This window comes from Orcinus orca, chromosome 1 (genome assembly GCF_937001465.1).
Source record: "Orcinus orca chromosome 1, mOrcOrc1.1, whole genome shotgun sequence".
NCBI lineage: Eukaryota > Metazoa > Chordata > Mammalia > Artiodactyla > Delphinidae > Orcinus > Orcinus orca.
Window position 1 is genome coordinate 44,960,466 of NC_064559.1, and position 19,004 is coordinate 44,979,469.

General features: G+C 37.6%; 1 protein-coding gene across 1 annotated transcript; it reads left to right on the plus strand.

The window, feature by feature from the left end:
- Nucleotides 1-10,878: 10,878 nt before the first annotated feature.
- PTGS2 (prostaglandin-endoperoxide synthase 2) lies at nucleotides 10,879-18,694 on the plus strand. The gene is made up of 10 exons (XM_004275238.3): nucleotides 10,879-11,134; nucleotides 12,547-12,663; nucleotides 12,778-12,921; nucleotides 13,612-13,755; nucleotides 14,181-14,362; nucleotides 14,991-15,074; nucleotides 15,188-15,434; nucleotides 15,689-15,975; nucleotides 16,457-16,604; nucleotides 16,752-18,694. The coding sequence occupies exons 1-10, from the start codon at nucleotides 11,083-11,085 to the stop codon at nucleotides 17,159-17,161; spliced, it is 1,815 nt and encodes a 604-aa protein (XP_004275286.1). The 5' UTR covers nucleotides 10,879-11,082; the 3' UTR covers nucleotides 17,162-18,694.
- The last annotated feature ends 310 nt before the right edge of the window (nucleotides 18,695-19,004 follow it).

Sequence of the window (19,004 nt, forward strand, 5' to 3'; positions counted from 1 at the left end):
TGAATTCCAAGGGGCAGATTCAAACAGTTGCTAATAGGGAAGGGAGAAAATGCAGAAACAAAGGAGGAGTAGGCAAGAAACAATAGTGCACTGGTAAAGCAGGGTCTTGGTTCCTCTGCAAAGGATATGCATATCTTTGAGAACTTCTTCAGGAACTAAGGCCCCCCACCTCAGTGGAGGATGGCAACTTCAGGCTGAGCACAAAATTCCTGGGACACCACACTGTTGCCTCACCACCAACCAGTCAGAAGAAATTCACATGCCCTTCAGCCCACACCCCAAATTTTGCCTTTAAAAACGCTTCCCCCAAACCATTGGAGAGTTCAGAGTTTTTGAGCATGAACTGCCTGTGTTCCTTGCTTGGTCCTTGCAATAAACCTCTCTCTACTCCAAACTCCAATGTTTCCATTTATTTGGCCTCACTGTGCATTGGGCACAAGAACTTGGGTACAGCAACATTTCAAAAAAGGGAGAAAGAGGTCTTACATGAATACAATCTCTGGATATGAGAGGAATGAGGGAAGGAATAAATTCTTCAGATGTTCACAAGGGAATTATTGTCCCTAGGGGAGAGTGATATTTTAGTTGAGAAATGACAATCTGTCATTTTTCAGCCTGCAGCATTCAGCCTTGAAGATTTTTACCAATGATTATGAATAGTCGTCAAAAAAATATGCATTGCCTTTAGCAAAACAGTCTTGTGGCTCATACGGTGGAGGTTGTTTTCATACACCACTAAAAATATAGTGAAACGTGTCAGGAGAGCAGAATTAATACATGAACAAGTGAAAAAGAAACAGCTAAAATCAAAAGCCCTTATTTATGGGCTGAAGTTTTGTTTTTTTCTTAATTGATAAACTTTATTTCTTAGAGCAGTTTAAGGTCTCAGCAAAATTAAGCACAAAGTATTCATATACCCCCTGTCCCCACACATGCACAACCTACCCCACTGTCAGCATCCCTTACCAGAATGGTACATTTGTTACAGGTGATGAACATAAACTGACACATCATTATCATCTAAAGAGGTTATTCTTCTCGTTCTCTTTTTTTTTTAATATAAATTTATTTATTTAATTTTGGCTGCGTTGGGTCTTCTTTGCTGCACGTGGGCTTTCTCTAGTTGCAGCGAGAGGGGGCTACTCTTCTTTGCAGTACGTGGGCTTCTCATTGCAGTGGCTTCTCTTGTGGAGCATAGGCTCTAGGCGCATGGGCTTCAGTAGTTGTGGCATGTGGGCATGGGCTTCAGTAGTTGTGGCTTGCAGGCTATAGAGCACAGGCTCAGTAGTTGTGGTGCACAGGCGTAGTTGCTCCATGGCATATGGGATCTTCCTGGACCAGGGCTCAAACCCATGTCCCCTGCATTGGCAGGCGGATTCTTAACCACTGTACCACCAGGGAAGTCCTCTTCTCATTCTCTTGACAGTGTCTTTCACAGAGCAGAAGTTTTTAATTTTAGTGAAGTCTATATTATCAGTTATTTCTGATTTCATGGATCATGAAATGGTGTTGAATCTAAAAAGTCATTGCCATAACACAGGTCATGTAGATTATCTCCTATATCTTCTCTTATATCTTTTATAGTTTTGCATTTTACATTTAGCTCTATTTTGAGTCAATTTTTGTGAAGAAAATTAGGTCTGTGTCTAGATTTTTTTTTCTTGCACGTGGATGTTCACTTGTTCATGGCCAGTATCATTTGTTGAAAAGACTGCATTTCTCTATTTTTTCTATATTTCTCTATATTACTTTTGTTCCTTTCTCAAAGATCAGTTGGTTCTATTTATGGGTTCTATTCTGGGCTCTCTATTCTGTCTTATTGAGCTATTTGTTCTTTTGCCATACTGCACTGTCTTAGTGATTGTAGTTATATACTGTCTTGAAGTCAGTAGCATCAGCCTTAAAATCTTGCTCTTCTCCTTCAATATTTAGCTAAATAGCCTGGGTCTTTTCCATTTCATAATCTTTAGAATCAACTTGTCTATATCCACAAGATAACTTGCTGGGATTTTGATTGAGATTGCATTGATTGAGATTGATTGAGATTGCATTGAATCTATCTATCTATTGAATCTATCTATTGATTGAGATTGCATTGAATCTATCTATCTATTGAATAGATCTATCTATCTATCTATCTATTGAATCTATCAAGTTGGGAAGAATTGACACCTTGACAATAATGTCTTTCTATCGATGAACATGAATATTTCTCCAATTATTTAGTTCTTTGATTTTTTTTTCCCCATCGGAGTTTTGTAGTTTTCTTTATATAGATTTTGTACATATTTTGTAGATCCTAGCTTGCATAGTTGGAATAAATTCCACTTCATTACGGTGTATAATTTTTATACATTGTTGGACTTTGCTAATAATTTGTTGCAAATTTTTGCACCTATATTTATGAGAGATATTGGTTTGTAGTTTTTTTCTTGTAATGTCTTTGTGTGGTTTTGTTCTTTTTTTTAACATCTTTATTGGAGTATAACTGCTTTACAATGGTGTGTTAGTTTCTGCTTTATAACCAAGTGAATCAGCTATACATATACATATATCCCCATATCTCCTCCCTCTAGGTGGACACAAAGCTGGTTTTTGTATTCGGGTAATGCTGACTTCATAGATTGAGTTAGGAAGTATTCCCTCTTCTTCTGTTTTGTGGAAGAGACTGTAGAGAATTAGTATAATTTCTTCTTTAAATGTTTGGTGGAAATTGGTAATGAATCCATCTGGGCCCGGTGCTTTCTGTTTTAGAAAGTTATTAATTATTAATTCAAATTCTTTAGTAGATATAGGTCTATTCATATTTTCTAACTCTTCTTCCTTGAGTTTTGGTGACTGTGTCTTTCAAGAATTTGTCCATTTCATCTAGGTTATCAAATTTGTGGTCAGTTATTATTTAGCCTTTAATTAGCCTTTTAATTTCCATGGGATCTATAGTAATGTGCCCTTTCTCATTTTTAATATTAGTAATTTGTGTCTTCTCTCTCTCTCTCTTTTTTTCTTAGCCTAGCTGGAAATTTTGATTTTATTGATCTTTTGAAACAAGCAGCTTTTGGCTCATTGACTTTCTCTACTGATTTCTTATTTTTGATTTCACTGATTTCTGCTTTAATACTTGTTATTTCATTTCTTCTGCTTGCTTTGGATTTAATTTTCTCTATTTTTTTTCTTTCTCTTTTTGGTTTTGTTTCCTCAGGTGGAAAATTAGATTACTGATTTTAGATCTTTCTTCTTTTCTAATATATGCATTTAATGCTATAAACTTATCTTCAAGCACTGCTTTGGCTGAATCCCACAAATTTTTTTTTTTTTTTTTTTTTGGTACACGGGCCTCTCACTGTTGTGGCCTCTCCCATTGCGGAGCACAGGCTCCGGACGCTCAGGCTCAGCGGCCATGGCTCACGGGCCCAGCTGCTCCGTGGCATGTGGTATCTTCCCGGGCCGGGGCACGAACCCGCGCCCCCTGCATCGTCAGGCGGACTCTCAACCACTGCACCACCAGGGAAGCCCTCCACAAATTTTAAGTTGTGTTTTTATTTTCACTTGGTTCAAAAAATTTAAATGTCCCTTGTTATTTCTAATTTGACCCATGTGTTATTTAGAAGTGTGTTGGGCAATCTCCAAATATTTTGGGATTTTCCAGTTATCTTTCTGGTTATCGATTTCTAGTTTAATTCCACTGTGGGCTGATACATTGTATGATTTTTATTGTTCCAAATTTGTTAAGGTGGTTTTTTTTTTTATGGCACAGAAGGGGGTCTATTTTTGTGTATTTTCCATGTAACCTTGAGAAGAATGTGTATTCTGTTGTTGTTGGATAAAGTAGTCTACAGATGTCAATTATATCCAGTTGACTGATGGTGCTGTTGAGTTCAGCTATGTTCTTACTGATTTTCTGCTTGCTAGATCTGTCCATTTTTGATAGAGAAGTGTTGAAGTCTCCAACTATTATAGTGGCTTCATCTATCTCTCCTTACAGTTCTATTTCTATCAGTTTTTGCCTCATGTATTTTGATGCTGTGTTGTTAGGCACATACACATTAAGGATTGTTATGTCTTCTCAGAGAATTGACCCCTTTACACTATGTAATGTATCTCTTTGTCCATGGTAAGTTTCCTTGCTCTGAAGTCTGTTCCATCTGAAATTAATACAGCTACTACTGCTTTCTTTTAATTAGAGTTAGCATGGTATATCTTTCTCCATCCTTTTACTTTATATATGTCTTTATAGTTAAGGTGGGTTTCTTGTAGAAACCATATAGGTGGGTCTTCTTTTTTAATCCACTCTGATAATCTCTGTCTTTTAATTGGTATATTTGTACCATTGTAGTTTAAAGTGATTACTGATATAGCTGGATTAATATCTACCATATTTTTTATTGTTTTCTACTTGTTGCCCTTGTACTCTGTTCCTATTTTTGTCTTCCATTCTTTTTTTTCTGCTAATTGTGGTTTTCATTGAGGATTTTATATGATTCTATTTTCTCTTCCTCCTTAACATATCAATTATACATAACACAATTTTTATAGTGGTTGCCATATACATTTACAACTAATCCAACTCCATTTTCAAATAACATTATACCACTTCATGGATAGTGAAAGTGCTTCATGACAAAATATTCCTAATTCCTCCCTCTCATCCTTTGTATCATTGCTGTAATTTACCTCCTACACATAAGCTATCATCCTCAAATACACCTTTGCCATTATTATTTTGAACAAACTGTAACCTGTTAGATTAATTAAAAATAATAAGAATAAAAGTTTTTATTTCACCTTCACTTATTCTTTGCTAATGCTCTTTGTTCTTCTGTAGATCTGAGATTCTGACTTATGTCATTTTCCTTCTCACTGAAGAACTTCTTGCAAGGCAGATCTAGTGGCCATAAATTCCCTCAAATTTCGTTTGTCTGAGAAAATTTGTTCCTTCACTTTTGAAGGATAATTTCCTAGGTTGATGATTTTAATTTTTCTTTTTTGGTTTCAAAACTTTATTTTATTTCATTCTCTTCCTGCTTGCATGGTTTCTGAGGAGAAGTAGGATGTAATTCTTATCCTTGCTCCTCTATATATAGTAAAGTATTTTTTTTTTCTCTAACTTCTTTCAAGATTTTTTCCTTTATATTTTATTTTCTGCAGTTTTCCTATGATATGCCTAGATATGGTTTCATTGGCACATTCCTACTTGATGTTCTCTGAGCTTCCTGGATATGTGGTTTGGTGCCTGACATTAACTTAGGGAAATTCTCAGTCAGTACTGTTTCTGTTTCTCTTTCTTCTCCTACTCTATTCCCATTATACCTATGTGAGACCTTTTGCAGTTCTTCAACAGTTCTTGACTATTTTTTATGTTTTTTACAGTATTTTTTCTCTTTGTATACTTTTCCTTTTCAGTTTTGGAAGTTTCTACTGACATATCCTCAAGCTCAGAGATTCTTTCCTCAAACATGTCCAGTCGACTTAGAAGCTCATCAAAGGCGTTCTTCATTCCTGTTATAATGTTATTGATCTCTAGCATTTCTTCTTTATTTTTTCTTAGAATTTCCATCTCTCTGCTTATATTACCCATCTGTTCTTGCATATTAACTACTCTTCTATTGGCACTCATGATCTGATTATTTCCAATATCTCTGCCATATCCCTGAGTCTGGTTCAGATGCTTGCTCTGTCTTTTCAAACTGTTCTTTTGCCTTTCAGCATGACTTGTCATTTTGGGCAAGGTGTACTGGGTGAAAAGAACTCTGGTAAATAGGCCTTCAGTAATGTGGTAGGGAGGTGTGGGGGAGGGGAAGTCTTCTAGAGTCCTGTGATCAGTTCTCAGTCTTTTAGTGAGTCTGTGCCTCTGAGCTGTGAATGTCACAAGTGCTAAGTGGGACATGGCTAGAGGGTGATGGAGTTGAGTATATCCTTTCCCCTAGGTCATTTAGGCTCTGATAAAATTCCCATAGTTTAGGCTCTGGTAAAATAGTTTCTTTTGAGTGCAGGCCTAATTAAAAAGAACATAATGCTCTGGCATGTTTCAAAATGGTTACTTCCCCCCCCCCTCATCCCCCAAGGGGATTTATTTTTTTCCTGATATTGACTGTGGGAACCTGGTAGAGTTTCAGGAAGTAAAACTCACAAAAATGAATGGACCCCCTGGAATTTTTAACTCTCAGATTTATGCAAGTTGAGCATCCAGCAATTCCTCAATTACACTTCGGCATTTCCTACATAGGCACTGGTATCTATGGAGGTTTCTGCCTGTGGGTTTCTGTTCTGGTAAATTTTGCTTCTCTGTATGGCCAGTCTCTCCAATTTTGAGGGCAGAGTTTTATCCTGTCACCTCACTTCTTTGAGGGATCTAAGAAGAGCATGGAGTTTTCAGTTTGTTCAGATTTTTATTTGTTAGGATAGATAGGCAACTTCCAAGCTCCTTACAAGCTGGGTCAGAAACTGGACATGCTAAACCTGATATTTAATTGGTGAGTGTGCTCTCATCACGCTGGCCCTAGCACACCCTGCTCACACTCTCTTGCACTTCCTTATCCCCTTTTGGGATTCCTAGCTCCGACACAAAGACCATGTTCCAACTACCTTGGCTCACCTTAGTAGTTATGATATACAACCATGAAAAGTGAATTAAAAGAAAAATCTATCAGGGAACTGAGTAGAGAAAAAGAAGATAATTTTTTTTTTATAAAACTCAGAAGTAGATATTATTTGGTATTTCTTCATTGGTTTATTTTAACAAGGATTATTTTTAATTAAAAAAATGTTTATCCTTGTCAACTGAAAAATCAAAAGCACAACCTAAAAGTTGAGAATTATGTATTATTCGGTGGACTTAAGCCCAGGACACAAAGGTAAGAGAGGAGCCAGGATAAACAGGAGTTTTTGCAAAAGACAAACAAATAAACAAAAAAAACCCAAACCAAAACAAAAAAACCCAAAACCCAGGTAGTGGAACGTCAAAAGATTCCTGCTAACTGAAGAAAACCAGACATCTCAAGTTAATGAATTTAGTGCTTTCCACACATGGGAAGATGCAAGAGTCTGGTTTATTGAAATTATTCCTTTGATAGGGCCACTATCTTATTTTTCTGCACCCTGAATCCCCTCAGGGTACACAGTCAGTGCAGTGGAAGCCTGTTTATCTCCATCCTGAATTCCCCTCGGGGTGCACTGTCCTGCACCATGGGGGAGGGGAGTGGGTCAGTGGCTGAGGGTTTTACATCCTTTGTTTACTGAAATGATAGGTGACATTCTTTGTCCACATGCTCTTGTTTTTAGCTTTGAAAGTGTAGCCAGGAATGGGTATATAGCAAGGATTTACTAAAAGACTAAAGTAAGGGTCTTTTATGGGTATTTTTTCTGCCCTTCAGGAAACAGACATACTCTGTGGCATAACCTTGCTAAAATGTCTCTTAAGGCAAGATGCAAGATAGCAAAGCTCTTTTTCTAGCCAGCCTGTCATGAATAAAAAAGACAAGTGGGACTTCCCTGGTGGCGCAGTGGTTAAGAACCTGCCTGCCAATGCAGGGGACATGGTTTTGAGCCCTGGTCCGGGAAGATCCCACATGCTGCATAGCAACTAAGCCCGTGCGCCACAACTACTGAGTCTGCGAGCCAAAACTACTAATCCTGCGTGCCACAGCTACTGAAGCCTGTGCACCTAGAGCCCGTGCTCCACAACAAGAGAAGCCACTGCAATGAGAAGCCCACATACCACAACGAAGAGAAGCTCCCATTCGCTGCAACTAAAGAAAAGCCCACGCGCAGCAATGAAGACCCAACACAGCCAAAAATAAATTAAAAAAAAAAAAAAGACAAGGGGCAATCGCCACTCCCTCTGAGTGAATCACTAAATCAGCCAAAGGAGAAGGGAGGGAAATAGAAAGAAGCTCCATGACTAAGACAGTGGATATGAGCAACCTTCCACGTCTGAATGGTAGAATCCTGCTCAAAGCAGTAAGATATATCTCCCTTGAAAATGTTAGCCCATTTAGAATCTTGGGTATTAATAGCCTTTATCATTCATTTTCTTTTAGCTCATATGAATGGCTTATCACTTCAATTAACACATATTTCATTCCTTTTTAGAATATTCATGAAAGTTAAATTTCAAATGAACACTGCATATGTGGACTTTTAAGAACATTATAACATCACTCACAAAATCTACTTAGTGATCTTCACAGCAATCAGAGAGAAAAAGAAGTTGATAAAAAATGAAGCAGCAGAAGGGGGCAGTAAAACTCAACAGAATGCTCTGGAAGATTTTTAATATGCTTTCTTATTTTCGCTTTATACAGAGAATTTCCCAACAAATTTCAGAGACTTATAAAAGAAATTTTATATAACAGATACATATATTTGTCTAAAATGTACACAGAAACACTAAATATATACCCAAATGAGAGTTAAAATTTTTACATAATCATAACCTTATTTTTTATGGTGTGACATACAGCATAATAATCATAGTACTTTTCTACATAAGACAGGTTTAGCCACTTTGATTTGGTTTGGGACATTTAATATTCCCCCATGACCAGCATCCCCAAATATACTTTCCATTTTATTTTATTGTCTCAGACTTGTCAAAATTAATAAATCACTATTGTTTTTCCTGAAGCCCATAATTGGACTTCCTTTCTAAACTGCACCCATCCTTAAAATGTCATTTTCTCCTTGAACTATTTTCTGACTGCATAGGTACATGTAACTCTCTCTATTGTGCTATAGAAGTTACAGATTAAACCAAGTACTTTAACCAAATAGATGTTTTTTAATTGTATTTCCACTATGGAATGGAGTTCAATTTCTTTAAGTTCCAAGTAGTCTAAATGTGATTATTCTCTACACTGTTTTGTTCTCACCTTTGAATTCAGCCTCTCTGCAAACAGAACACACTTATATACACAGTAGGTATATATACTTATATACATAGTAGGTATACAATTAAGCTCTGATGAGGACAATGATGATGACTTCAAAATGAATTCAGGATTACAATATAAAATTTTAGTATACTTAAGAATTCAGGGCTTTCCTGGTGGCGCAGTGGTTGAGAGTCCGCCTGCCGATGCAGGGGACACGGGTACGTGCCCCGGTCGGGGAAGATCCCACATGCCGCGGAGCAGCTGGGCCCGTGAGCCATGGCCGCTGAGCCTGCGCATCCGGAGCCTGTGCTCCGCAACGGGAGAGGCCACAACGGTGAGAGGCCCGCGTACCACAAAAAAACAAAAAAAACAAAACAAAACAAAAAAAAAAGAATTCAGAGTATGAATTCTTCCTTCGCATCTAACCAAGCTCGAATTAGTAGTCTTAAATATCAACTTAAAATTTGAGTAGATACATCCTACTCACTTAAAATGAAACAGAAAATTGGAATTATTAAAAGAAATTATTTTTTTAAATCTATGCTCTTAGTTGAAATTTCATGTAAGACTCAGTACAATAAATGAGAGTGTCACAAATGGAATGATTAACTATGTCTAGAGGAGAAAAGCTTCCTGCGTGAGGTGGAATTTTAGTCATTTGTGTCTCATGTAGAATCAGATAACGTGTACATTAAGCAAAATACTTTTTTTAAAAATCCAGTGTCTTTTTTTAAAGGCTCTACAACGCTGCTACTTTTTTTTCTTTTCTTAGCATTTTACCCTCACACACCCTCCCAACCACTACCAAAAGATAGATGTTAAACAAAAGCAAAGGATGATGAAATTCAAAATTGTCAAAATCACCCTTCTTTTACATCCATTCCATCCAAATTCTTCATCAAATTACCTTCCAAAATGAGAATAGAAAATTGGCCCTAATAAGCCCAGACAATTGAAAAGTAAACGTAATGTATTTTAATCCTTTGTCACAACTCATTATCCTGGAAAAGTAGGCAGAAAAGACAAAAAAGCAAACTTTAAAAATCTACTTCCTTCTATTTGTATCTCCTGTGAAGGGCTGGCGACCCAAACACTGGAAACCAAGCGGCAGAGAAAGAAATGCATTAAAGCAGAAGTTTTGGACGTTTAGCATCCCTGCAGATCCTGGTCACCTCCGCTTCCCTGGTTCATTGGAGAGGAAAGTTTATAGCGGTGACCCTTCGATCCCAGATTGACGATTTACAAGATAAGAACTCAGGATCGGTATTGAGGAGAGGAATTTACCTTTATTTCCCCTCTCCAAGAAGCAACGTCGGGGTGGTGGCGTGGAGAACAGCATTTATGTTAAAAACAACTCAGCTATAAAGAGAAGCTACAGATATGTACGCTGACTGTAACTATCACATTTCATTAGGTCAAGTAAAAATCTAAAAAAAATTTAAATGTATGTATGTGTGTGCTGAACCTACACGAGGCTGAGTGGTCACTGAAATCATGACACGTCTGAAATACACGACATGAGTAAAACATGTCAGCCTTTCTTGGACCCACTCTCCCCAGTCTGTCCAGACTGTGTCTTCTTCGGCCCCCCAAAGCCTAGGGACCAGACCAGGGGGCGGGGGCGCGCAAGGGGATTCCCTGCGCTCCGGAACCTCCAGGCTCCTCTGATTCCGGGAAAGGAAGACCAGGGGGCCGCCCTTCCCCCGCAAGAAGATCTGCCTCGGCACCGCGTCTTGGAAGCCTGGGTCAAAGACCCGAAAGAAGGAAAGGAATCTGGCGCGAAGCCCGGCGCCGAGGGCGGAGAAACCCAGGGAGGGGCTCAGGAAGATCGAAGTGGGGAGGGGGCGATCCGCTTTGCACCCACCTTGGGGAAGCCGAGCGCAACCTCCCAGGTTTCCGATTTTCCAGTTTCCGTGGGTAAAAAAAATCCTACCCCGACCCGGGCGGGTCTTACGCAATTATTTAAGTGGAGAGAGGGAGGAAAAGTTTTGGAGGGGGAGAAGGAAAGGCGGAAAGAAACAGTCATGCCGTCACGTGGGCTGTTTTCACGCATAAAAGGAAGGTCCTCTCCGTTAGCTTCCAGTTGTCAAACGACTCGCAGCGACCGTCAGAGGACGCTCAGGAACTCCGCACCGCGCCTTCCTCCAACTGGACAGGCGGGACTCACACAACGCAACGCCTCTGCCGGTCCCGCGCCCCTCCCGCAGCCGAGATGCTTGCCCGCGCGCTGCTGCTCTGCGCCGCCCTGGCGCTCTGTGGTGCAGGTGAGTGAGTACCTGGGCGCCCGGCACCTGGGACTCCGCGGCTCCGTACACCCGGGTCGAGTTTCCGCTCTGACCTCTCCAGGGAACTCTAGGTATTCTGAATACCCTCGGAAGACAGAGGCTGTATGGCTTTGTAAAGAGGCTGGACCACTCGAGTCCAAATAAACTGGACGGACAGCTCAGCTTTGCCATCAGCTCTGATCATTATGGGTCACTTATTTAACCCGTCCGAGTCTCACTTTTCTCATCTGCTAAATAGGAATAGTGATACTAATTTGCAGGTTGTCATAAGATAGAACCTGATCAATATATGCGAGATGTTTTGTTTTTAATAGTACCTACTGTTACTGAATGGAAATAATTGTGTTAAATACCCTAGTTAGTGCTTTCCTGCCCCAGGGAAGTCCAGATTGTTTTTTCAGGTAAGCAAAATGTTTAAAAATGAAGCTGTTTTTACTTTGAAATTTTCTCTACTTTTTTGTTTTGGCCGCACTGCGCAGCTTGCGGGATCTTAGTTTCTTGACCAGGGATGGAACCCAGGCCCTCAGCAGTGAGAGCAGTCTTAACCATTGGATGGCCTGGGAATTCCCTGTTTTGTTTTTGTTTAATGTAAATTAAGTCATGCCACTTTAATACTGTAAGCCATTCAATGATTTCCCTTGACACATGGAATAAAACCCAAATTCCCATAAGACCCACATGATCTGCCTTTGCCTTTTCTGAACTCACCTTCCACCTCTCCTCCTAGTTTTGCTTCTGCCACACTCTCTCAAACACGCCTCAGGGCCTTTTCACTAGTTTTCCTCTCAACTTGGAATGTTCTTCGTCCAGATCTTTCAACAGCTTTGAGTTCTGACAAAAACAAAAAGAAAACAACAAAAAAACCCCTTAAATTTTGATTAATGTACTAGATCAATTCACTTTAATTTCAGAAGTCCTACTTCTTTGAGCCTCTTAAAAAGACTAATTTGAACATCTAAAAAGTTACAAAGAAAAGCTTAGCAACATTCCACCAATATGTCTGGTGGAATATTCTGTTACCTTTATTTAGAATAGGAAGTTGGTATTTCTACATTATAACCATTCTGTGAGGCAAGCCAAAAAAAAATTGTTTTCCCATGCCTACCTGTATATTTCTTGAACTTTTTTATCATAAAGTTGAATCATAGTAAGTAAAACAATTAAATGTTTAAGTCAAGATTAAGACACTGAAGAATGATTTATTCACTGTCTTTACTTTCTTTTTTTTAAATTCGGGTATAGTTGTTTTACAATGTTGTGTTAATTTTTACTGTACAGTGAAGTGGAGTTCCCTGTGCAATACAGCAGGTTCTTATTAGTTATCTATTTTATACATATTATGTCATATATGTGACATATATATTAATCTCATTGTCTTTACTTTATTGTAGCAAATCCTTGCTGTTCCAGTCCATGCCAGAATCGAGGTGTATGTATGAGCGTAGGATTTGACCAGTATAAATGTGACTGTACCCGAACAGGATTCTATGGTGAAAACTGTACCACACGTAAGTTTGTTTTTGGGTGCCCTCATTTGGAATGGGGATATATACAGTTATCATTTTACAGAATTGTGTCTTATAATGAGGTCCCATTAATTTCTCTTTTTTTTCTCATTGCAGCTGAATTTCTGACAAGAATAAAATTATTCCTGAAACCCACTCCAAACACAGTGCACTACATACTTACGCACTTCAAGGGAGTCTGGAACATTGTCAATAACATTCCCTTCCTGCAGAATATGATTATGAGATATGTGTTGATATGTAAGTACAAATCACTTTCTAGGGCTTTCAGCGGCCTCAAAGAAAAATGTACTTTATAAAACTTTAGATTTTTAAACTTAATCCAAAACATTTAAATATACCATTTTAGTTTACCTTCTGTCTTAATGGCCAAAAATATTGACATCTGAATCCCTTCAAGTTTATAAAGTTCTGTCTCACAGTCAGAATTCTACTTAAAATCCTGCATACCTGCATACCTCTTCTAACCTTCACTGTTCTTGACAGTTTGTGAAGGAAGTGTGGTCTAGTTGTTTATTGAATGCCCATGGGCCACAGAATTGCACCCATTAAAATAAATGGATAATTTGGATTGGGGTCAGCAAGAAAATACCTTTATTTCTAAAGTGAGTGTCAAGCCCAGACATTCCTCATAGGCCTCTTCAGCAGTAAGTGGATGGTTATTTGAAAAATCAAGATGGCTGGACCATACTGTCTTCTGTAAAGTATATAATATATATGTTATCAAAGATGCATGTTAATGAATCATTCTTTCCTCTTTTTTGAGTACCAGTGGCCGTTGGTTTTAAAGTATAACTGTTTTAAAATAGAGTATCTTTGTTGGAATTAAATTCACTCTAGTGCCACTTTGCATATTTTACAATAAAAATGAACATTGATTTGCCTTGCATATGGGAGCAAACAACGTTTTTTTTTCCCCTCAAATTTCAGCGAGATCACATCTGATTGACAGCCCGCCAACTTATAATGTGCACTACGGCTATAAAAGCTGGGAAGCCTTTTCTAACCTGTCCTATTACACCAGAGTTCTTCCTCCTGTGCCTGATGACTGCCCAACACCCATGGGTGTCAAAGGTGAGTGAGAGGAAGCAGTTAGAGATGTATTAACTGTAACTGGGATTGGATTGCTACCTAGAAAATTTGACCATAAACTATGATTTATTTGTCAATAAAGACATTTTTTCCTTATGGATATCTCTGGAGATTTTTTGAAAGTGTGAGTCCATGTAAACTACTCCATGAAAGTGAATGGGCATTTTGGTATAATGTCATGATGTTTTCAAATTCTATCATTAAAACTGAATTAATATTAAACAAAATAGATTAAAATATTCAATAAGAAGTTGTTCCCCTGTATTTTAGAACTTCCATTTATATTATGATCCTGTTCAAAGTTGTACTTCTCCTATAAGTGAAAAAGACCCTGGTTAATTGACAGTCACTCTCTGCTTCCTTGAATATATAGATGGATTCTTATCTTAGGCTTTCTCATTTTTCAGGGAGGAAAGAGCTTCCTGATTCAAAAGAAGTTGTGGAAAAAGTACTTCTAAGAAGAAAGTTCATCCCTGATCCCCAGGGCACAAATATGATGTTTGCGTTCTTTGCCCAGCACTTCACCCATCAATTTTTCAAGACAGATCATAAGCGAGGACCAGCTTTCACCACGGGACAGAGCCATGGGGTAAGACAGAGTTAAATCAAAATTAGTAGCAAATCATAGTTCTATCTATAAAAACCTTAAATGGAGTTTCCATTTTAATTCACTGGTTTGGTAAAAATACAAAAACAAACACACAGACACACATAATTACATACATATATACAGATTATTTGTAGTTTGGCTCTTATATTTTTAGTTTAAAATATTGGCACTGCAAAAGGTTGTCTTCAAAAACATTTGTACCCTGATTATGCTGCCTTAAATATTATAAGGTGAGATTTTTGCAGCATTATTATCTCTTGGATTTCAGTGACATAGCTTCAAGTTATTGATAAGAATTTTATATCAAACATTTTCTGCTGCTTTTTAAAAGAAATACCATATAGTTATAGTGAAACTTATGATATAAGCTCCATATGAGACACTAATAGGTGACATATTTAGGAGACATATTTAGGTTTGTAGGTTTTAGTAGCTTCAGTGGACAAACAAGTTAATTTATTATTTTGTGGCTGTGAAAAATGTGTTATTGAAAAATTTTAATTAAAGCAAACTAAATCATCAAGTTATTTAGTGATAAATACATCATAGACACTTTACATAAGAATAAACAACAGCAACAAATTAAAAATTTTCCATAATCTTCTAGGTGGACTTAAATCATGTTTATGGTGAATCTTTGGAGAGACAGCATAAACTGCGCCTTTTCAAGGATGGAAAAATGAAATATCAGGTTTGTTCCATTTAAATATTAAGAATTAGTTATGACTCACTACCCACCTATGTTCAAAATCTCTAATGATTAAAATTTGTTTCTTACCTCTTTTGTTACTCTTTTTTTTTTAGATAATTGGTGGTGAAATGTATCCTCCCACAGTCAAAGATACTCAGGTCGAGATGATCTACCCCCCTCATGTTCCTGAACACCTGCGGTTTGCTGTGGGGCAGGAAGTCTTCGGTCTGGTGCCTGGTCTGATGATGTATGCCACAATCTGGCTGCGGGAACACAACAGAGTGTGTGATGTTCTTAAACATGAGCATCCAGAATGGGACGATGAGCAGCTGTTCCAGACGAGTAGGCTAATACTGATAGGTAAGCAAGAAGGGCAAATCATTTAAATAAAACCCTCTTCCCCAGAGAAAACTAACTTGGCTAGGTTTTCAGTAATTCTGGGGGAATGTAGTACGTGTAACATCACCTGCTCCATATTCATTCAATTCCTGAGCTTTTGATGGTAAAAAAGAAAATATAAAAGTGAAGGAATGGCAAATTAACAATTGCATTTTGGTTTCTTGAACATTTGTGAGAAGAAATTCATGTTCTAAATTTTTCTTTTGTGCCAATAGGAGAAACTATTAAGATTGTGATTGAAGACTATGTACAGCACCTGAGTGGCTATCACTTCAAACTGAAGTTTGACCCAGAGCTGCTTTTTAACCAACAATTCCAGTACCAAAACCGTATTGCTGCTGAGTTTAACACACTCTACCACTGGCATCCCCTTCTGCCTGACACCTTTCAGATCGATGGCCAGGACTACAAGTATCAGCAATTTGTCTATAACAACTCCCTCTTACTGGAACACGGCCTCACTCAGTTTGTTGAATCATTCACCAGGCAAATTGCTGGCAGGGTAAGCATTATTATTGAAAAACAAAACAAAACAAAGGACTTGTCAGTAACTAGAATTTCTGCTGCAGAAATGATTTTTCTTAAACTTACTAAAAGAGTAATTATTTGCTAGTAATATTCTTTCCTTGAAATAAGAAGCCTAACATATAATCTCGATTATAATATAATGTTACCATTATCATCTAGATCATAGAAATGTTCTATAAATATTCCAAACTTACAGTTTAGGTCTCAGATGGGAGCTGGGGCATCAGTCTTATGTACTTGGTACCCAAGGGATGCTTTTAAAATAGAAATCTGGGAATTCCTTGGTGGTCCAGTGGTTAGGACTTCGCACTCTCACTGCCGAGGGCCCAGGTTCAATCTCTGGTCAGGGAACTAAAATCCTACAAGCTGTGCAGCACGGCCAAAAAAAGAAAAAAAAAAATCTTAAATATGCCTAAAACTCAATTGTGTTCTACAATGTAATTCATTTTCAACAGGTTGCTGGTGGTAGGAATCTTCCAGTTGCAGTAGAGAAAGTATCAAAGGCTTCAATTGACCACAGCAGAGAGATGAAATACCAGTCTTTTAATGAGTACCGCAAACGCTTTCTGCTGAAGCCTTATAAATCATTTGAAGAACTTACAGGTGAGAAACAGTTTCTAAACTTCTTCAAAGAGTCAAGGGGCAAATGAAAACAGCAGAAGTTAAAAGGAAATTGAGCAAAGGGTAAGACTTTTTTTATTTTGTAGAAGTTTTACATTGGTTGTATCTCTGTCCTTGTCACCTTCACAGGAGAGAAGGAAATGGCTGCGGAGTTAGAAGCGCTCTATGGTGACATTGACGCCATAGAGCTGTATCCTGCTCTGCTGGTAGAAAAGCCTCGACCAGACGCCATCTTTGGGGAGACCATGGTAGAAGTTGGAGCACCATTCTCCTTGAAAGGACTTATGGGTAATCCTATATGTTCTCCTGAGTACTGGAAGCCTAGCACTTTTGGTGGAGAAGTAGGTTTTAAAATCATCAAGACTGCCTCAATTCAGTCTCTCATCTGCAATAACGTGAAAGGCTGTCCTTTTACCTCATTCAGTGTTCAAGACCCACAGCTCACCAAAACAGTCACCATTAATGCAAGCTCTTCCCACTCTGGACTAGATGATATCAACCCCACAGTACTACTAAAAGAACGTTCAACTGAACTGTAGAAGCTGATTGATCATATTTATTTATTTATATGAACTATTTCTTTTAACTTAATTATTTAATATTTATGTTAAACTCCTTGTGTTACTTAACATCTCTGTTAAGGAGAAAGGGGTCATACCTGTGAAGATTTTCATGTTGATTTTAAAGATGTCTTCAAGTTAAAGGGGGAAAACAGTTTTCATCCTTTTGTACAATCCAATGAGAAATGAGTGTGACATCTTTTTACTTGAATTTCAACTTATAATAAGAACAAAAGCTAAGATGTTTGAACATTTAAATGCTGTTACAAGATGACAAAATGCTGCACATTTCTTTCTACACTATCGATATTTCCAAGGTGTCTTCCATGATGTGTGAGAAGCAGCTACCTACTCAATGATCATTTTATGATCTTTTAGCCATTTTCTGATCAGTTTACTTCTATTTTGTTTTCCTGGTTTTAAGGTCTGAGTTTGTCTTTCTTTGGACTCTATACTTTCTTACCTGAACTTATGCAGGTTTTCAGGAAAAGCTCAGCTCAGGACTACTACAGAAGGCCTTTACAAGAAGGTATACACTCATTTTAAGTGAAAGGCAGAGAACTTCGCGAATAATTTAAAACCAAAGTAGCCTTATAGAGGCTAATAGCTTAGAACTGTAGGGGGTTCTCACTTAAAAACAAAACTTAATTGCTGAATAGTTCCCAGGAAGACAATGCTTCTTTTCCACATCTCATTGTCAGCTGACATTTTCTGGTACTGTATATTAATTTAATTTATTGAAGACTATTATTTATGTCTTCTTAGGACGGTTATTATAAACTGGGTTTAAGGCTGCATTGATTTTTTTTTTCTGCATTATATCAGAATCAATGTATCTTTTGGGATTACCTCTGAATTATTAATACAAGATAAATAATTGGCTTAAGATTTGTGAATACATTTATTTAGGAATCCAACTTTGGTATACTGAGATGTAAAGTTGGAATTTGTCTTTAAGGTTTACCTATACAGCAGCCCACAGAGAATGTTGTGTCTCATTAGCCTGGATGTGCTATAAGACTGATATTTTGTACATTTTTGAGGGACCTGTGGACGTTTCATTAATTCATTGACCCATAACTTTCTGGGGGGACATTCCGTGCAAAGAACTGTGGGTTTTAATATTTTTAAATCAAGCACTGACTACAGACAACATCAGTATTTATGTAAATAATTGAAAAAGTATGCCTCAGGCAGAGGGAGAAAATAAAATTTCATTAAAGAGAAATAACTCAGGGGAACTTTTAAGGTTTTATGTTATTGTTAAGAAAGAGTCAATAGTAGAAGGGCTTGTATAAAAAACTGTTAACTTGATTTAAAAAAACTGATTTGTTAATATCTGAATGACTGAATCTGGGAATTTGGAATATGTGTTGAATGTTTTGGTGCCTCAGACAAATGTATGATTAAATTAATTTATGTAAACTGTAAGTGTTGAAACAAATGTCTGTTTATTTTTGTACTATTTAAGAACTGAACTGAAAATCTCTTCTAAAATAAATTTTGACTGTTGCTGTATATCTTTGTCATGAGATGATTTCTGTAAGGCATTATTACTCTCCTATCTCTTCCAAACTGGACTGGCCCTTAATGAAATGGTTCTGCCCTCAGTCATACAGAGGCTTCTTCAGGTCACTATAATCTCTCATTCACGGCAACACTGTATTAGAAAATGTGTGCTCTGTGCTATAGGGGATAGCCACAGATTTGTTTTCATTGCCCAGTCTTAGAAGAGGAAAAAAAAAAAAAAAAAACAAGTATACAAAGGCAAAGAATAAGAGAAAGTTACTAAGGAGGTACAAAATTTTTTTTTTTTTGCGGT